The sequence below is a fragment of the Rhinoraja longicauda genome, chromosome 5, assembly GCF_053455715.1.
Source record: "Rhinoraja longicauda isolate Sanriku21f chromosome 5, sRhiLon1.1, whole genome shotgun sequence".
Taxonomy (NCBI): Eukaryota; Metazoa; Chordata; class Chondrichthyes; order Rajiformes; family Arhynchobatidae; genus Rhinoraja; species Rhinoraja longicauda.
The window spans coordinates 24,167,294-24,184,097 of NC_135957.1; the positions used below are offsets into that span (position 1 = coordinate 24,167,294).

General features: G+C 46.5%; 1 protein-coding gene across 1 annotated transcript in view; it reads right to left on the reverse strand.

Annotated features, from left to right (window-relative positions):
* The window catches only part of nid1a (nidogen 1a), a 96,138-nt gene that overhangs the window by 74,245 nt on the left and 5,089 nt on the right, over positions 1-16,804 (reverse strand). Inside the window, exon 3 of the mRNA XM_078399125.1 lies at positions 2,129-2,370. Coding sequence (XP_078255251.1) covers positions 2,129-2,370 — 242 coding nt within the window. The remainder of the gene's footprint in view (positions 1-2,128; positions 2,371-16,804) is intronic.

Below are 16,804 nucleotides of genomic sequence, written 5' to 3' on the forward strand. Positions count from 1 at the left end.
ACACATTCACAAGTGTTAGCTTTTCTGCAAATGTGGAAAGGTCAACTATCGGCAAAAAACCCCGTAATCTATCATATTTATTGTACTATAGATAGCATTATTACTCAATCCTATCATACATCAATCCTATCCTCCGCTCAGCCCTCTTAACCTACTTGATCCCCCGGTGGCTCACCACTTCAACCCCTCCTCCCATTCCCAACCTGACCTTTCTGTCCTGGGCCTCCTCCATTGTCAGAGTGAGGCCCAGCGCAAATTGGAGGAGCAGCACTTCATATTTTGCTTGGGTAGTTTACACCCCAGCAGTATGAACATTGACTTCTCCAACGTCAGATAGTCCCTGCTTTCCCTTTCTATCTCCTCCCTCTTTCCAGTTCTCCCACTAGTCTTCCTGTCTCCCACTACATTCTATCTTCGCCCCGCCCCCACCCCTGGCACCAGTCTGAAGAAGGGTCTCAACCCAAAACGTCACCCATTCCTTCTCTCCAGAGATGCTGCCTGACCTGCTGAGTTACTCCAGCATTTTGTGTCTGCCTTCAATTTAAACCAGCATCTACAGGTTTTTTTCCCCTATACATTTTGCAGGATCACACAAACATCCTTGAACAGATGTCCCCGTGGGAAACATACAGTTCCTATTGAAATGATGAATTAAGCAGCTGGGAAACACTATCTTTCATGGCTGTCTCTTTTCTGTGCATCACAGCTGCATATACATTACATAACAATAGCCATCCATATTCACAGGCTTAGCTAACCCATGGACAATTGCCAATATAAACAAACATGCAGAAGATATGAAGAAATTCTGTTGGAAATGTTTATTACACAAAAAAGGTGGTCTAGTATAAATGGTAAATATAATGACAGACATGCGGCCCCTCAAGCCTTTTCTATCATTCAATCAGATAAAGGGAAAGCTCCATCATGACTCCAACCCAACATCTACAGTTCCTTGCTATTCTTAGTTATAAGTCCAATGCTGCCTTGGTCTTCCAGCAGATGATGTCCTTTGCTAAGAAACATTCTCAGATTTGACTCTTGCCGTACATTGCTTACACCCTCCCCACCCCACCCCACCCCAAGCCACAATAGTTTCATGGGGGAAAAAGTATCCCAGATTTCCAGTGTGAAGCGATTCCAAATATCAGCCTAATGTTAAGGCAATGCCCCCTCATTCTAGGATTCCACACCTGAAGGATCAGTTTCTCCATCTCCCCCACCTCTCTTCCTTTAAACATCATTCACACCTCAGCTGGAGTCCAGTGGGAACACCCCTCAATCAAGGGAGGGACATTAACCCAGGAGGGCAGATGAGTGCCAGTGGTGAGATGTGGAAAGGAAACCAGAAGTGCCAGCACTACTGGGAACAATACCAGCAATATTGAATTTATAGGCACTAAGAATGTATTAAGAAAATGTATTTTTGAAATGTTGAAAAAACACCTCAGTTGGTAATCATCTGTTTCCAGACCCAGCCAGCATCTCATTGTTTGTGTATTAATTTATATACTAGACAGCAAACAAGATTTAAATAAGTCACACCCATTCACCCTTTCTTCCTCCCTCATGTCTCCTTCTATCTATGTTCCTTCCTCCAGCTTCACATCACGCCTCTTTGATCCTTATCTCACACTTAATGACTTCTCATCTCTGTCCAACATACCTGGCTATTAAAAATTCCCCACCTCACCCCTATCCACCTATTACTTGTTAGGCTTTGTCCCTGCCCCACCTCTCTTCCTGATTTCTTCCTTCCCCAGCACAATCAGATTGAAGGTCCCAACCCGAAACGTCACCTATCTACGTTCCCTAGAGATGCCACCTGACCAGCCGAGTTACACTAGCACTTTGTGTATTTTATGATTTAAATAATGTTCAGCAATCTTCACAAATAGGAACAGAAACATTTCTACCACCATATAACAGCATAATTTATGTAAAGGAAAAGCATAAGCTAGAAAGATTGAATATAACTACAGACCCTTCACCCAATAACGCTGCACTAGCTCGTTGGAAGAATTACAAAACGGTTATCATTTTCCCTGCTGATGCTTTCCCTTTCTAAATATTTAATCAGAAGGATCAACGGATATGTATCAGATTAGGAAATTGTAATTATGCTTACTGGTAAAGCTTTTGAACAGATTCTTCATTGTCAGATGTAACAGCATAGGATGAGCCCTCCAGGGTAAAGAGAAGGAAACTCCTTTCTCCACTGCTAAAGCCCACACGAGCTGGCAGCTCCAAATCAATGTTATTAGGTGTTTTCGGTTGCGTGCTGTAAAACTGCAAACCACCATCAGGGTACAGAAGAACAGCGTAGGAACTGGATTCATCAGAAGCCAAAACCACTTGGAAGGTGTTTCTCTAATAACACAAAAAAAAACCATCAATAAATTAATACACAAACGGGAATCTACATCAAAAAACATTGGCGACTCTCTTACCCGAATAGGATGGAATCACATACAAATCCCACTTCAAAGATTAAATGTACTAATTCATGTTGCAGCAGAACAAAGGGATTGTCACCCTGTCAAATATGCCATCTTTCAAATGGGATCTTACACCGAAGCTTATCTGCTCCCTGTGGAGCCATTCCAGAGGGCAGCACCGTTAAGCCCAGTGGCATGGCTAATATGTATCCATTAAGCTACAACGGAATAGATTTACCTGGTCACTTTGCACATGGCTACCTATGAGAGTTTGCTGTACGCAAATTTCAATACGACTTAATTGGCTGTTTAATGGGACATCCTGACATTAGAAGATATTCATAACCAAACCTTTTCAGTTTATCCTTTTGTAAAGTGCCCTAGCACATGTACACACACATACTTTTGTTTAATCTTGAGATATCGCACGGAAATTAGTCCTTCGGCCGACCGAGTCCGTACCAATTATCGATCACTCGTTCACACTAGTTCCATGTTATCCCACTTAGGCATCCACTCCCTGCACACTAGAGGCAATTTACTGAGGTCAATTAACCTACACATCTTTTTGATGTGGGAGGAAACCGGAACACCCGGAGGAAACCAAATGTAGTCACAGAAAAGTTTCACAGACAGCAACCAAGGTCAGGATCAAACCCGGGTGTTTGGCGCTGTGAGGCAGCAGGGTTACCACTGCACCACAGTGCCGTCCTTTACATTTATTAGGTGTTCTGTGAAAAAAAGTATAAACAAGTTGTAAATAAGTTAGCTTCCGTGAAAAAAAAAGTATAAACAAGTTGCAAATAGGTTATCTATATATCTGTTGCCGAGGATATTTCTGTGGGATTCTGTTCAGAAATTATCTGAAAACAATTGTAACTCATGGCAGTAATCTGCAAATGTAAAAGCAAATGGCTAGAGGTGACGTGAGGGTTACGAATTTAAAGTTCACAGCCGCCCAGGGATTTTGGTTCTCCAGATTCTTTCCTAAGGGTGTAATTTAAGGCAGAGAAGTTTTCGTTTTGAGGGGGGTGTGCAGGAAGTGAGTGGATGGTGGCAGGGAAAATGAATAGGAAGAACATTTTGTGCAACTGTTGAACAGCTTGCACATATAGGCCGCAACACTCTGTGAAGCATTATTCTCAAATCTCTCTTAATGAAAACATGCTGGACTGTTGCCTTGGAGAGGCCCGTATGAATTATCTAAAAGGACATTTTTAAACCAGACAATATTTTTTTGCATGGAGACACAAAGAATTGCAGATACTAGAATCTTGAGCAAAACATAGAGTGCTGGAGGAACTCAACGGGTTAGGCAGCATGTGTGGAGGAAATCAACAGGCAACATTTGGGTCGGGACCCTTCCTCAGCCTCTGAATCTGAAGAAACATCCCAACTCGAGATGTGGTATAAATAAGTGGCCCAGCCCAGAACGTTATCCATCCATTTCCCTCCATGGATGCTGTCTGACCTGCTGAGTTCCACGAGCAGTTTGGATTTTGCTCAATATATTTTACATTACAATATATTTTACATTTTCAATGTGGTGATGCATCTCAAGGCATCTCACAGGAGCACCATCAAGAAACAGAGGGGTAGATGGCAAAAGAACAGACCAGAGAGGACAAATGGCTAGAGAGGCAGAAAGGCACCAATTTATTTAAAAAAACATTTTTTTTTTTCTGGGATAGAAACATAGAAAATAGGTGCAGGAGGAGGCATTCGGCCCTTCGAGCCAGCACCGCCATTCATTGTGATCATAGCTGATCGTCCACAATCAATAACCTGTGCCTGCCTTCTCCCCATATCCCTTGATTCCACTAGCCCCTAGAGCTCTATCTAACTCTCTTTTAAATCCATCCAGTGATTTGGCCTCTACTGCCCTCGGTGGCAGAGAATTCCACAAATTCACAACTCAGCCTGCCAGCCAGCATCTGTTGCTCATCCCAGATTGCCCTCACCGGTTCCATCCTCCCGGTCTCTGGTCTTCAGGGGATGAGCAGGGGCAGCTCAGCGTGCTTCCCCTTCCAGGCTGGCAGTCTGCCAGGTAAAACGATCAGGGAACCGGCTCAGTGGGCTCCCCCTGAATCAGCGATTCATCAGGTCTTCAGTTTGGCCACGGGGAGATTGGCTCACCTGGCTTCCCTTGAAGCTGCAATCAGCCGGTCTGGGTCTTGAGTTTGGCCACGCAAGGACTGCAGCCTCCTGATCCTTCAGCTGCGCAAGGCCAGACTAACTTCCTCTGAATTGTGTTAAGCTTGTTGACAGGAACCGGCAGTAGGTAGGGCACACTCCAGCTGTTCCATGGCAATGGAGGGAATAGATAATTGAGAAAGGCCTCAATCACCTGGCACATTTTCTCCTATATGGTGTTGAGTTTCAATTGTAGTTGGAGCTGCATTCATCTAGGTATGTGGTGCATGGTCCTTCACACTCGTGACTTGTGTTTTGAAGATAATGGAAAGCCTTGGGATGTCAGGAAATGAGTCAGGGACAAAGCAGGAGACACAGCTTTTGATCTACTGTTGTAGCCACAGTATTTTTCCCGAGTTTTTCTTGGAGATGCTCATGGCTTCGAGCATATGAATCATCACAAGAATTCCAACATCTGCCCTCATGATGGAAGGAGAGGTCACTGATGAAACACTGCAGGTGTGCTTTTGGTCCTGGGATGATTGTTCTCTCTCATCCATAACCATCTCCGTTTGAGCAATGTACGACTCCAATGGCTAAATGATCCCTCTTGATACCCAATGACTTCAGTTTTACCAGGATACATGATGTCACTCTCAGACAAATGCTGCCTTGATTGCAAGGGGCAACCACTTTCACTTCACCAGTGGAACTCAAACCCATGATCCATCTTTGGATCAAATCTGTGAATGGGGTCTGGAGCTAAATAACAGTGGCAAAATCCAAGCTGAATAAAGGTGTGCAAAATGCTGGTGAGTAACATTTGCTTGAAAGCATCTTTGAAGGTAGCTTCATTTAATTTGATAATGATTGGAATTGGACAAATTGGATTTTTCTTGCTCTTTGTAAGTGGGACACACCGAGGCAAATTACCTGTCTAGAAGAAGGGTCCCGACCTTAAACATCACCTATCCATGTTCTTCAGAGATGCTGTCTGATCCACTGAGTTACTCCAGCACTTTGTGTCTTTTTTGGCAATTATCCATTGTTGGGTAGATATCTGTGTTATAATTCTACTGGAACAGCTTGGCCAGAGGTGAAACTAGTTCTGGAGTTCAGGCCGTCAGTACGACAGTTGGGATGATGCTGCCTGGTCCTTTGCTGCATCCAGTGCTCTCAGCATTTCCAAACATTACTTGAGGTGAATCAAATTGCCTGAAGACTGATTGTTGTGATGGGCGTGATCCCAATAGGAAGCTCAGGTTAATTACAGGAGTTGAAGGCAAAGCCGACTCAAGGCAACATCATTGGGAGGGGGGTTTAGACAAAGGAAAGACAAGAGCCTAGAATTGGAGAAGTGCAGAGAGGATTTGCAGGCTGGAGGAGGTTGCAGACACTGAGTAAGACTGTAGAAGGATTTAAAGACCAAACCAACACAGGCCAGCAGAAAATCGACAGCAGGCAACAATCCCCAGCAAAGTAAAACACACTCAAACACTTATCAGTGGAAAGTAAGCTGGAATTGGTTCCAACTACAGACAGCTGGGATCTCCCCAGTCAGAAACCATATGAAAAAGATTTAGAGCACATAATTCAAACCGCAACATGTGGTACCAATACAGAAGGGGGTGCTGCATTGCAATCCTAAATTTCAGAGGCCAGGTTAAACCAAGGCCAGCCTGCCCCTTTACAAGGAGTAAAACTATTCTCCTCAGTGCCCTGATCAACATATACAGGCTTCTGCTAGTATCACTAAAATAGATTACCAGCCATTGTCACATTGCTGCTTCTGGAGTTTACTGTGTTCAGAAATGGCCACTGTGTTTCCAATATTACACTGCAGAAGGTTTTATTGTTATAGAATATGTTGTGACATCAAAGAAACTCTAATTATATCCTTTTGCATCCTTTTGTGCCTTTCAGAGAACAATACCAGTCATACAAGGATTACAAGGGTTGGAAGGAACTGCAGATGCTGGTTTACACCAAAGATAGGCACAAAATCAGACCTCCCAACATTTGATTTTACAAATTCAGAATTTTCATGTCCAAAATTCAGTATTTTACATCAAAATTCATAATATGGCACGTAATGCAACTTTTCAGCAAAAAAAAAGTATGCACGCCAAATGCGCGTAGCGCTACATTCATGTGTGAAAAACGACTATTATTTCCAACAGTCTGTAGTTCTTGGACTACATGTACAATGCCAGGCCTATCATGAGTATATTCTGCTATTTATAGAAAGGTGATTGAACAGAAATACTTTTAACAACACAAAGAAAAAATTGTTTTGTTTTGTTTTCTCTATTTTGCTTTTACCTTACACAAAATGTATGACTAAGTTATGAAGAAAGAGTTTAATTTAAAACTTCACATACCTAATTTCATTGAAGACATACTTGCTCCGGTGGTCAACAGCACATCACAACAGTTCATGTCCCCCCTACTCCTCCCCACTACCCTCCCCACCGCCCCTCCTCCCCACTCCCACTCTACCCCCACTCCCGACTCCCCCCTTTCCCCCCTGACTCCCGCCCTCCCCCCCACTCCCAACCTCCCCCCACTCCCGCCTACCCCCTACTCTTCTCCCCCCTTTCCCCATCCCTCCATTCCCCCCACCTCCACTACCCCTCCTCCCATCCTCCCCCACACCCCTCCCACCCCGTCCCCTTCCACACCCACTACCCCCCTCCCACCCCCACTCCCCTTCCACACCCACTCCCCTCCCTCCCCTTCCACACCCACTCCCCTCCCTCCCCTTCCACACCCACTCCCCTCCCACCCATCCTCCACCCCCCCGACCCCCACCCCGCACCACATCCCCTCTCAACATCAACGGGCCTCACGCTACGCAGTGAGGCAAACCCAGCGGCGAGGCGAGTTGGGGCCAGCAGCGAGGTGAGACCGGGCCAACAGCAAGGCGAGGCCAGCGGCGAGGTGAGTCAGGGCCAGTGGCGAGGAGAGGCTGGGCGAGGCCGGCAGCGAGCGGCGAGGCGTATGTTTTGTGGAGAAATGTGAGATGAAATCGTAATGGCGGAAATGAAATAAGAAAGAGGAAACTTTCCGCCAAATTCGGAAGGGTTGGGTGGTCTGCAAAATGCTGGAGTAACTCAGTGGGACAGGCAACATCTCTGGAGAGAAGGAATGGGTGATGTTTCGGGTCGAGACCCTTTTTCAGACAGACTCAGGGGAGAGGGAAACTAGAGATATGGAAGGGTACAAAGAAAATGTAAGTGTGAACTGCGAGTTTCAGGTGTGAAAAGGACAGATCAAAGGAGACATGTTCAAGAAAATGTACCAGGGTAGTGCAGTTCATGGCCTGGATATTCGATACAAAATACATTTCATTTAATCCAGAGCCAGTCTAAGTATTCAGCTGGAGTGAACCAACATTTACCTCTTCCCCGCACCTTAAAATCACCAAATCTGAATGTTTTCTCATGCAAATAAAGTGGCCCACCTAAACAGACAAGTGAAGGAGTTGTGTCTTCTCCAGCACCAGTAGATTAGTCTCACTCAAAACCTGCATCGTCAGGTCTTTACCCGTCATCTTGTTCCTCCTTCTGAAAGAGTGGACTTTACACAGCTCTCTCATGAGCAAGTCTGGCTTTATACCACCTGATGCATGCTTTGCCAAAGTCCAAGGCTACTTAGTTGGGCAAGAGGACTCAATAAATCCTGACAGTGACCTTGCATTGCACATCTACAATGGATAACCTGCAGGAGTCAACGGAGAGTAATACGTAGATACATAGACAATAGGTGCATGAGGAGGCCATTTGGCCCTTCGAGCCAGCATCGCCATTCAATGTGATCATGGCTGATCATCCAATTAGTACCCCGTTCCTGCCTTCTCCCCATATCCCTTGATTCCGCCCTAACAGCTCGATTTAACTCTCTTTTGATGCATCCAGTGAATCGGCCTCCACTGCCTTCTCAGGCAGAGAATTCCACAAATTCACAACTCTCAGTTCTAATTGGCCTACCCCTTATTCTTAAACTGTGGTCCCTGGTTCTGGACTCCCCCAACATCAGGAACATGTTTTCTGCATCTAGTGTGTCCAATCCCTTAATAATTTTATATGTTTCCATTAGATCCCCTCTCATCCTTCTAAATTCCAGTGAATACAAGCACAATCATTCCATTCTTTCATCATATGACAGTCCCGCCAACCCAGGAATTAACCTAGTAAACCTACGCTGCACTCCCTCAATAGCAAAAATGTCCTTCCTCAAATTAAGAGACCAAAACCGCACACAGTACTCCAGATGTGGTCTCACCAGGGCCCTGTACAACTGCAGAAGGACCCCTTTGCTCCTATACTCAAATCCTCTCGTTATGAAGGCTAACCAGTGCCGGATTAACCTTGTAGCAAAAGTAGCATATGCTACGGGCCCCGCATTTTCGAGGGCCCCGCACTAAATGCTAATTCAGACTGAAGATTTTAAAAAAAAAACGAAAATACTTTATTTCTGAGTGTTGTTTTGCACAAGCCAACCTTACCCTTCCATCCCCGCCCTCTCCCCAGCCCCACGACAGTCCCGACTGAGATTAAATGGCCCCTGTAACGCACGGCCTGGTTTCGGAACGGCGATCTGCGGGCGTGTTTCGGTCCCCAGCGCTGTGCCGGCTGCTCTGTCCCACCGGTCGCTCCGCACTCCGTCACGGCTCAGTGACTCTTCTGGTCCGGGCTCCGGCTTCTCCTGCGGTCCCTGATGAAGCCCCAGTCCACGCTGATGGGCTGCCCGGCCAGCTCTGACCCGTTCAAACCCTCTATGGCCACCTGCGCCTCCTTGTAGCCTAGGTCTCGTACTCCACCAGAGCGTCGCCCTTGAGGTAGCCGATGTGCCGGTCCAGGTTGAGGTGCAGGTTCTTGATCTCACCGTACTCGGCAAACTTGTCGTGGATGTCCTTCCTCCTCGGTGGCTTCCTCGTGGACCCCGGTCACAAACAGGATCCACCCCTCCACTGAGCATTGAGGGCCTGGCTCACCGCCTTCTTGCTCCATGGAGTCGTAGTCTTTTCGCAGCCTGGATCGAGCGCCTTCCTCGGAGCCAATCCTCGCCCCTTCCTCTTCTTTGCCTTCTCTTTCAGTTTGTGGATACTTTCGTCGCCCTCGTCGTCCATGGCGAAGTCCTCGCCGCCCGCCTTATGGAGGTCCAGCAGAAAATGGGTGATGTTTCGGGTCGAGACCCTTCTGAAGGATCTCGACCCGAAACGTCACCCACTCCTCCCCGAGATGCTGCCTGACCCGCTGAGTTACTCCAGCATTTTGTGTCTACCTTCGGTAGGGGTGCCAACTATATTACTCAAATATGGGACAAGGTGACGTCAACGCCCCACATCACCTCACCCAGGCAGCGGCCACGTGCTCCCGCTCCACCAATGATGGCCGTCTGGGCCGGGAGACGGGTTGCTATGCAGCTTCCATTAGGCGGCACCCGGGCCTACACTGTTCTGACCTCTGGAAGGTATGCACAGATTTTAACCAGGTATGCACAGCTGTTTTTTCCTACCTACACTGTCTGAGCCTACAGCGTCCGGGCCTACAGCGCCCCCCCGGGCCTAATACGGGACAAGAACGTTCCCGTATTGGACAAGCCAATTGAGCCCAAAATACAGGATGTCCCGGCTAATACGGGACAGTTGGCAACCCTAACCTCCAGACAGTGTAGGACCGAGCGCCGCCTAACGGAGGTTGCGTAGCAACCCAACTCCCGGCCTGGGTGGCTGCCAATGGTGGAGCTGGAGCACGTGACCGCTGACTGGGTGAGGTCACGTGGGACCGGGGCGGTGACGTCACCTTGTTCCCGTATTTGGAAGTGAGGAAGTTGGCAACCCCAGCTACAGGCCCCGCACTAGCACGGCCCTGAGGCCAACATGCCATTAGCTTTCTTCACTGCCTGCTGTACGTGCATGCTTACTTTCAGTGACTGATGCACAAGGACACCCAGGTCTCGTTGCACTTCCCCTTTTCCTAATCTGACACCATTCAGATGCCTTCTTGTTCCTGCCGCCAAAGTGGAATACCTCACATTTATCCACAATATAATGCATTTGCATGCATCTGCCCATTTACTTAACCTATCCATGTCACCCTGTACCCTCATCACAGTTCACACTGCCACCCAGCTTTGTCATCTGCAAATTTGCTAATGTTACTTTTAATCCCTTCATCCAAATTATTAATATATATTGTAAATAGCTGCGGTCCCAGCACCGAGCCTCGAGGTACCCCACTAGTCACTATCTGCCATTCTGAAAGGGACCGTTAATCCCAACTCTTTGTTTCCTGCCTGCCAACCATTTTTCTATCCATGTCAATACCCTACCCCCAATACCATGCGCTCTAATTTTGCCCACTAATCTCCTGTGTGGGATCTCATCAAAGGTTTTCTGAAAGTCCAGATACACTACATTCACTGACTCTCCCTTGTCCATTTTTACTTGTTACATCCTCAAAAAATTCCAGAAGATTAGTCAAGCAAGATTTCCCCTTCGTAAATCCATGCTGACTTGGACCAATCCTGTTACTGCTATCCAAATGCACCACTATTACATCTTTAATAATTGACTCCAGCGTCTTCCCCACCACCGATGTCAAGCTAACTAGTCTATAATTCCCTGCTTTCTCTCTCCCTCCTTTCTTAAAAAATGGCAGAAGTCGTCCAGAAAGCAGCCAGCCGTCAGGAAATTTAATGAAAACCCAGCATCGTCACTGGATGAGGAGCGGCCTAGTGGTGGAGAGCCGGAGCTAATCACACTATCGGCAGAAGGAACTCCTGAAACAGCCATCATTCTTACAGCTATAAATGAAATGAGCAAGAAGATGGATGACCGATTTAATACCCTGGAGGTGTCCCTCCAAGTTACCCAAGCCACTCTGACTGAACATGGAGCACGGATATCTATGGTAGAAGATGCGAGCAGTGACCATGACACTCGACTAATTCAGTTGGAGCAGCAGTGGCTAAGGCTAGAATATGCTAACAAGGCCCTCCAGGATAAAGTTATTGATCTGGAGGCGCGCTCCAGACGCCAGAACATAAAAGTGGTCGGACTACCAGAAAAGATTGAAGGCGGCCGCCCCATGGAGTTCATTGGTAACTTTATTCGGGACTTGTTGGGGGCAGAACATTTCTCGATGCCCATAGAAGTTGATAGGGCGTATAGGCTGGGAGGACAACCGGCTAACGATCTCGCGCGCCCCAGAGTCATGATAGTTAAGATCCACAGCGGCCATCAGAAAGAGCGGATAATGCGACTGTCACAACAACAATACCCGCTGAACTACAATGGGAAGCAAATTCACATTTTTCCTGATCTCCCGGCAGAGATAATGAAACAACGTCGTCTTTTCGAGGTCACGAGGAAGAAGCTCAAAGAGGCAGGCCTGCGAACCGGATATATCTACCCTGCTCGCCTCCGGGTTACCCAGGGTATCGACACGTCGATATTTAGCACCCCGGAGGAGGCCAAACTATTTGCGGATAACCTGCCGCCCAGCCCGGTGACAACGGTGGGCTAATGTCGGCTAACAGACTAACACTGACTAGCTGGTCTCCAGACCAGCTGTTTCAGCCAATCTCAACGTGGGGGCATGGTCACCCTCTTGTCGAGTAAGCTTAAATCCTGAGGATACAAGCTTTTGTCCAAGTGCACTGACTCTCCCATGTCTATCCATGTTTAAGCCGCTGGCCCGGAGTGGACGGCGGGCGTCGGCTAACATGCGAACGAGTTAACTCTGAGCCATGGACATGGTCATTCACACGAAAGGTAGACGTTGGACTCAATAGATTTAACTTTAACTTTGTTTAATGTGCTTAATTCGTTTCAGGAATAGGATGATTTTACAGGATGGGTTCCTGCTAATTTTTCAAAGGGAAACGTTTTTTTTGTTGAACAGATCCGTAATTTTGTTTGTTCATCGGAGGGGATGCCGACTGAATTTGTAGTTAACTAGCTAGCGGTTTCACAATTTAGCCTTTAGTTAGCCTTTGAGCTTAACAGGCTAGATAGTTGAAGTAACCCCCGTTTACAGTATGTTAGGATATTTTCTCTCACTTTGTTTGGGAGAGTGGGGATGGGGGGAGGGAAAGTCCGAGTTTTGTGTGTGTTTTTGTGTTGGTGGTCTTCCTGTTTTTTTGTTTGAGGCAAATTATTATGTCGCTGCTTATGTAATACAATTTACACCTTCTGATGGTACCTGGGGATGATGATGTGCGTGGGAGGGTTACCATGGTGAGCTGGAATGTCCGCGGCATGGGCCACCCAATTAAACGAGCTAAGGTGTTTTCACATCTTAGGTCTTTATCTGCCGACCTTGTGTTCCTCCAAGAAACTCACATTTGAGGATCATGACTTGGAGGAGTACACATCAACTGTACTTTGCTACATCAAAAACTGTGTTGACAATGTCACCGTCGACAAACGCATCCGGTTGTATCCCAATCAAAAACCCTGGATGACAAAGGATGTCAGGTCTCTCCTCAAGGACCGTAACACTGCCTTCAGGTCTAGTGATAGAGCTCTATACAGTGCTGCTAGAACCAACCTGAAGAGAGGCATCAAGGATGCCAAAGCGTCCTACAAGAGGAAGATTGAGGACCACTTTTCCAACAATGACCCACGGCGGGTGTGGCAAGGCATCCAGCACATCACCAACTACAAGACCAGCAACCGCACGACTGCCGACGGCGACGCCTCGCTGGCAGAGGAACTTAACTGTTTCTTTGCTCGTTTCGAGGTGAAAGCTACAGTGGCAGACATAACACCCTCTCCAGCACCTGACAGCAACACCTTCACTGTGCAGGAGTATGATGTTAAGCGCGTGCTCAGAGCAGTGAATCCCAGGAAAGCTGCAGGCCCCGATGGTGTGACGGGCAGAGTGCTGAGGGAATGTGCAGACCAATTATCTGAGGTCTTCACAAAAATCTTCAACCTGTCCCTTTTAAAATCCACCATCCCTCCCTGCCTGAAGTCCGCCACAATCATCCCACTGCCGAAAAAGTCTGTCATCAGCGGCCTTAACGACTACCGTCCGGTAGCACTCACACCGGTCATCACAAAGTGCTTCGAGAGACTGGTCCTGCAGCACATCAAAGCCAGCCTCCCACCCACCTTCGACCCACACCAGTTTGCCTACAGAGCAAATAGGTCTACAGGGGATGCCATCGACACTGCTCTTCACACTGCACTGACCCACCTTGAACACCAGGGGAGCTATGTGAGGATGCTCTTCCTCGACTTCAGCTCTGCCTTTAACACGGTCATCCCGAGCAGACTGGTCACCAAACTTTCCGACCTTGGATTTTCCCAAACCATCTGCCAATGGATCAAGGACTTCCTGACCAACCGCCCCCAGACCGTCAAAATAGGCCCTCACCTCTCCTCCACCATTACACTGAGCACCGGCTCACCACAGGGCTGTGTGTTGAGCCCCATCCTTTACTCCCTCTACACTCACGACTGCGCCCCCACCCATCCCACCAACACCATCATCAAGTTCGCGGATGACACGACTGTGGTTGGACTCATCTCAGAAGGAGATGAGACAGCCTATAGGGATGAAATCCAAAGGCTGGCAGCATGGTGTTCAGTGAACAATCTGGTCCTGAACTCCTCCAAAACAAAGGAACTTATAATTGACTTTAGAAAAACCAGTGGAGATTACGACCCACTCTACATCAATGGGGTCTGTGTGGAAAGGGTACCAGCTTTCAGGTTCCTGGGTACGCACATCGCAGAGGATCTTACCTGGTCTACCAACACCATCACCACAGTAAAGAAGGCACAGCAGAGACTCCACTTCCTGAGGATCCTCAGGAAAACCAACCTGCAGGAGAAGCTCATGCTGTCCTTCTATCGCTGCTCCATCGAGAGTGTGCTGGCATACTGTATAACCACATGGTATGCCAGCTGCTCAGAAAAGGACAGGAAGGCCCTTCAGAGGGTCATCACGACGGCCCAGAAGATCATCGGCTGCTCACTGCCCTCCCTGGAGCACCTGTTCAGACTACGCTGCCTCAGTAGAGCAGGCAAAATAATAAAAGATCCATCCCACCCCGGCCACCGTCTGTTTGTTCATCTGCCCTCTGGTCGACGTTTCAGGTCGATCAAATCCCGAACAAACAGACTTAAGAACAGTTTTTACCCCAGGGCCATACGAGAACTGAACTCTACCTTTGCACTAGGCAACACCGTTAAAAAATCTTGTACTTAATATAATTGTATTTAATTGTATTTATGTATTTATTTGTTTTTGCATTTATTGCATATATGTTTGTACGCACCGTCAGGATTGGCTATTTTTTAATTTCGTTGTACTCGTTGCAATGACAATAAATGAATATTATTATTAGAACATTGGGGCAGAGACAGTTGCGCTGCAGATGGGCAGATCAGATATTTCAATCCACATTTTCTAGCGAAGCCCGCGGGGTGGCAATTATGGTTAAGAAAAACATAGATTTCAGACATATTTCTACAGTAAGTGACCCGAATGGTCGATTTCTCATAGTAACTGGGTACCTTTACTCTGTTCATGTAACACTGCTTAACATTTATGGTCCGAATATTGATGATGCAGCTTTCTTTCGCAAAATCTTTGATAAGCTACCTGACCTTTCTAATACGAATGTGATTGTTGCAGGGGACCATAACACAATCCTTGACTGGCACCTGGATAGGTCATCAAATAAAATGTGTAGCCCTTCGAATGCATCCACGGTTTTGAAAAATCTCATCTCCTCCACCAATTTAGTTGACATTTGGAGGATACAGCATCCCACAGACAGAGAATATTCTTTTTTTTCTAAAATGCACAATTCATACTCTCGTATCGATTATTTTTTATTAGACTCGAAACTCATACCTAATGTAATAAATACCAAATATCATAACATTTTGATCTCAGAACACGCTCCAACCTCAATTATCTTTGACTTTAAGCTGTCTAAACGATGTGCTAAATGGCGACTACGCCTTTCCTTGCTTAATGATGGAACTTTCTGTAAATACATGTCTGAAAAAATTACAGAATATTTGGAGACCAATGACACTTCTGATGTCTCGGACTCCACCTTGTGGGAAGCTTTCAAGGCAGTTATGAGGGGTCATATTATTTCGTATGAAGCGTCTTTAAAGAAATCCAGAGAGAGACGTCTACAAGAAATTGATTCGGAGCTTTCTCCAATGGAGACGTTGTATCGAAGCACAAACAACCCCCAAACGCTGCAAAATATGCTCAGTCTTAAATATGAGTATAACACGATTCTAACAAATCAAGTCAGTGACCAGCTACTGCGACTGAAACAGCGATATTTTGAATTAGGGGACAAACCGCATACATTGTTAGCCCGTCAGCTTAGAGGGCAACAAGCAAGTAGGGCCATACATATAATAAAATCAGGCAAGGGTGTTGCTTTAACCGATCCAAAATTAATAAATGAACGCTTTGAGGAGTATTATCAAGAGCTGTATAAATCCAAAGCTAACGGTGATATCAATGCATGGTTAAAAAAGTTGGACATACCAAAATTAGATAGTGCCTCTTGTGAGGCCTTAAACTCAGAACCCTCCTCTGTAGAAATCAAGGATGCAATTAGGTCGTTGCAAAACGGCAAGAGCCCTGGGCCAGACGGTTTTGGAGTTGAATTTTATAAGAAGTTTGCTGACCAGGTAACTCCGATTCTGCACAGGATGCTCTCCCACTCAATCGAGTTGAAAAAGCTCCCACCGTCATTGTACAATGCTAATATTTCTCTCTTATTGAAACAAGACAGGGATGAAACCAATCCCTCCTCATACCGACCAATTTCTATGCTTAATTTGGATTTCAAGATTTTTACTAAAATAATGGCGACTAGACTAAATAAGTGTATAGAATCCATTATCCATACGGATCAGACCGGGTTCATCCCCAATAGGTTCTCTTTCTTTAATGTTAGAAGAGTAATGAACATTATGTATCACAAATTCGATAGTTCTTCCAAACAAGCCATTCTGTGTTTAGACGCAGAAAAAGCTTTCGATCAGGTTGAGTGGGGATATTTACTCAGAGTGCTGGAAGAGTTTGGTCTTGGAGCCTCTTTTATTTCCTGGGTACGTCTTATATATGCTCATCCCACCGCTTCCATACTCACAAACCAGGATAGGTCACCCCCTTTTGCCCTTCAGAGGGGTACGCGACAGGGCTGCCCCCTCTCGCCGCTCCTCTTTGCGTTAGCCA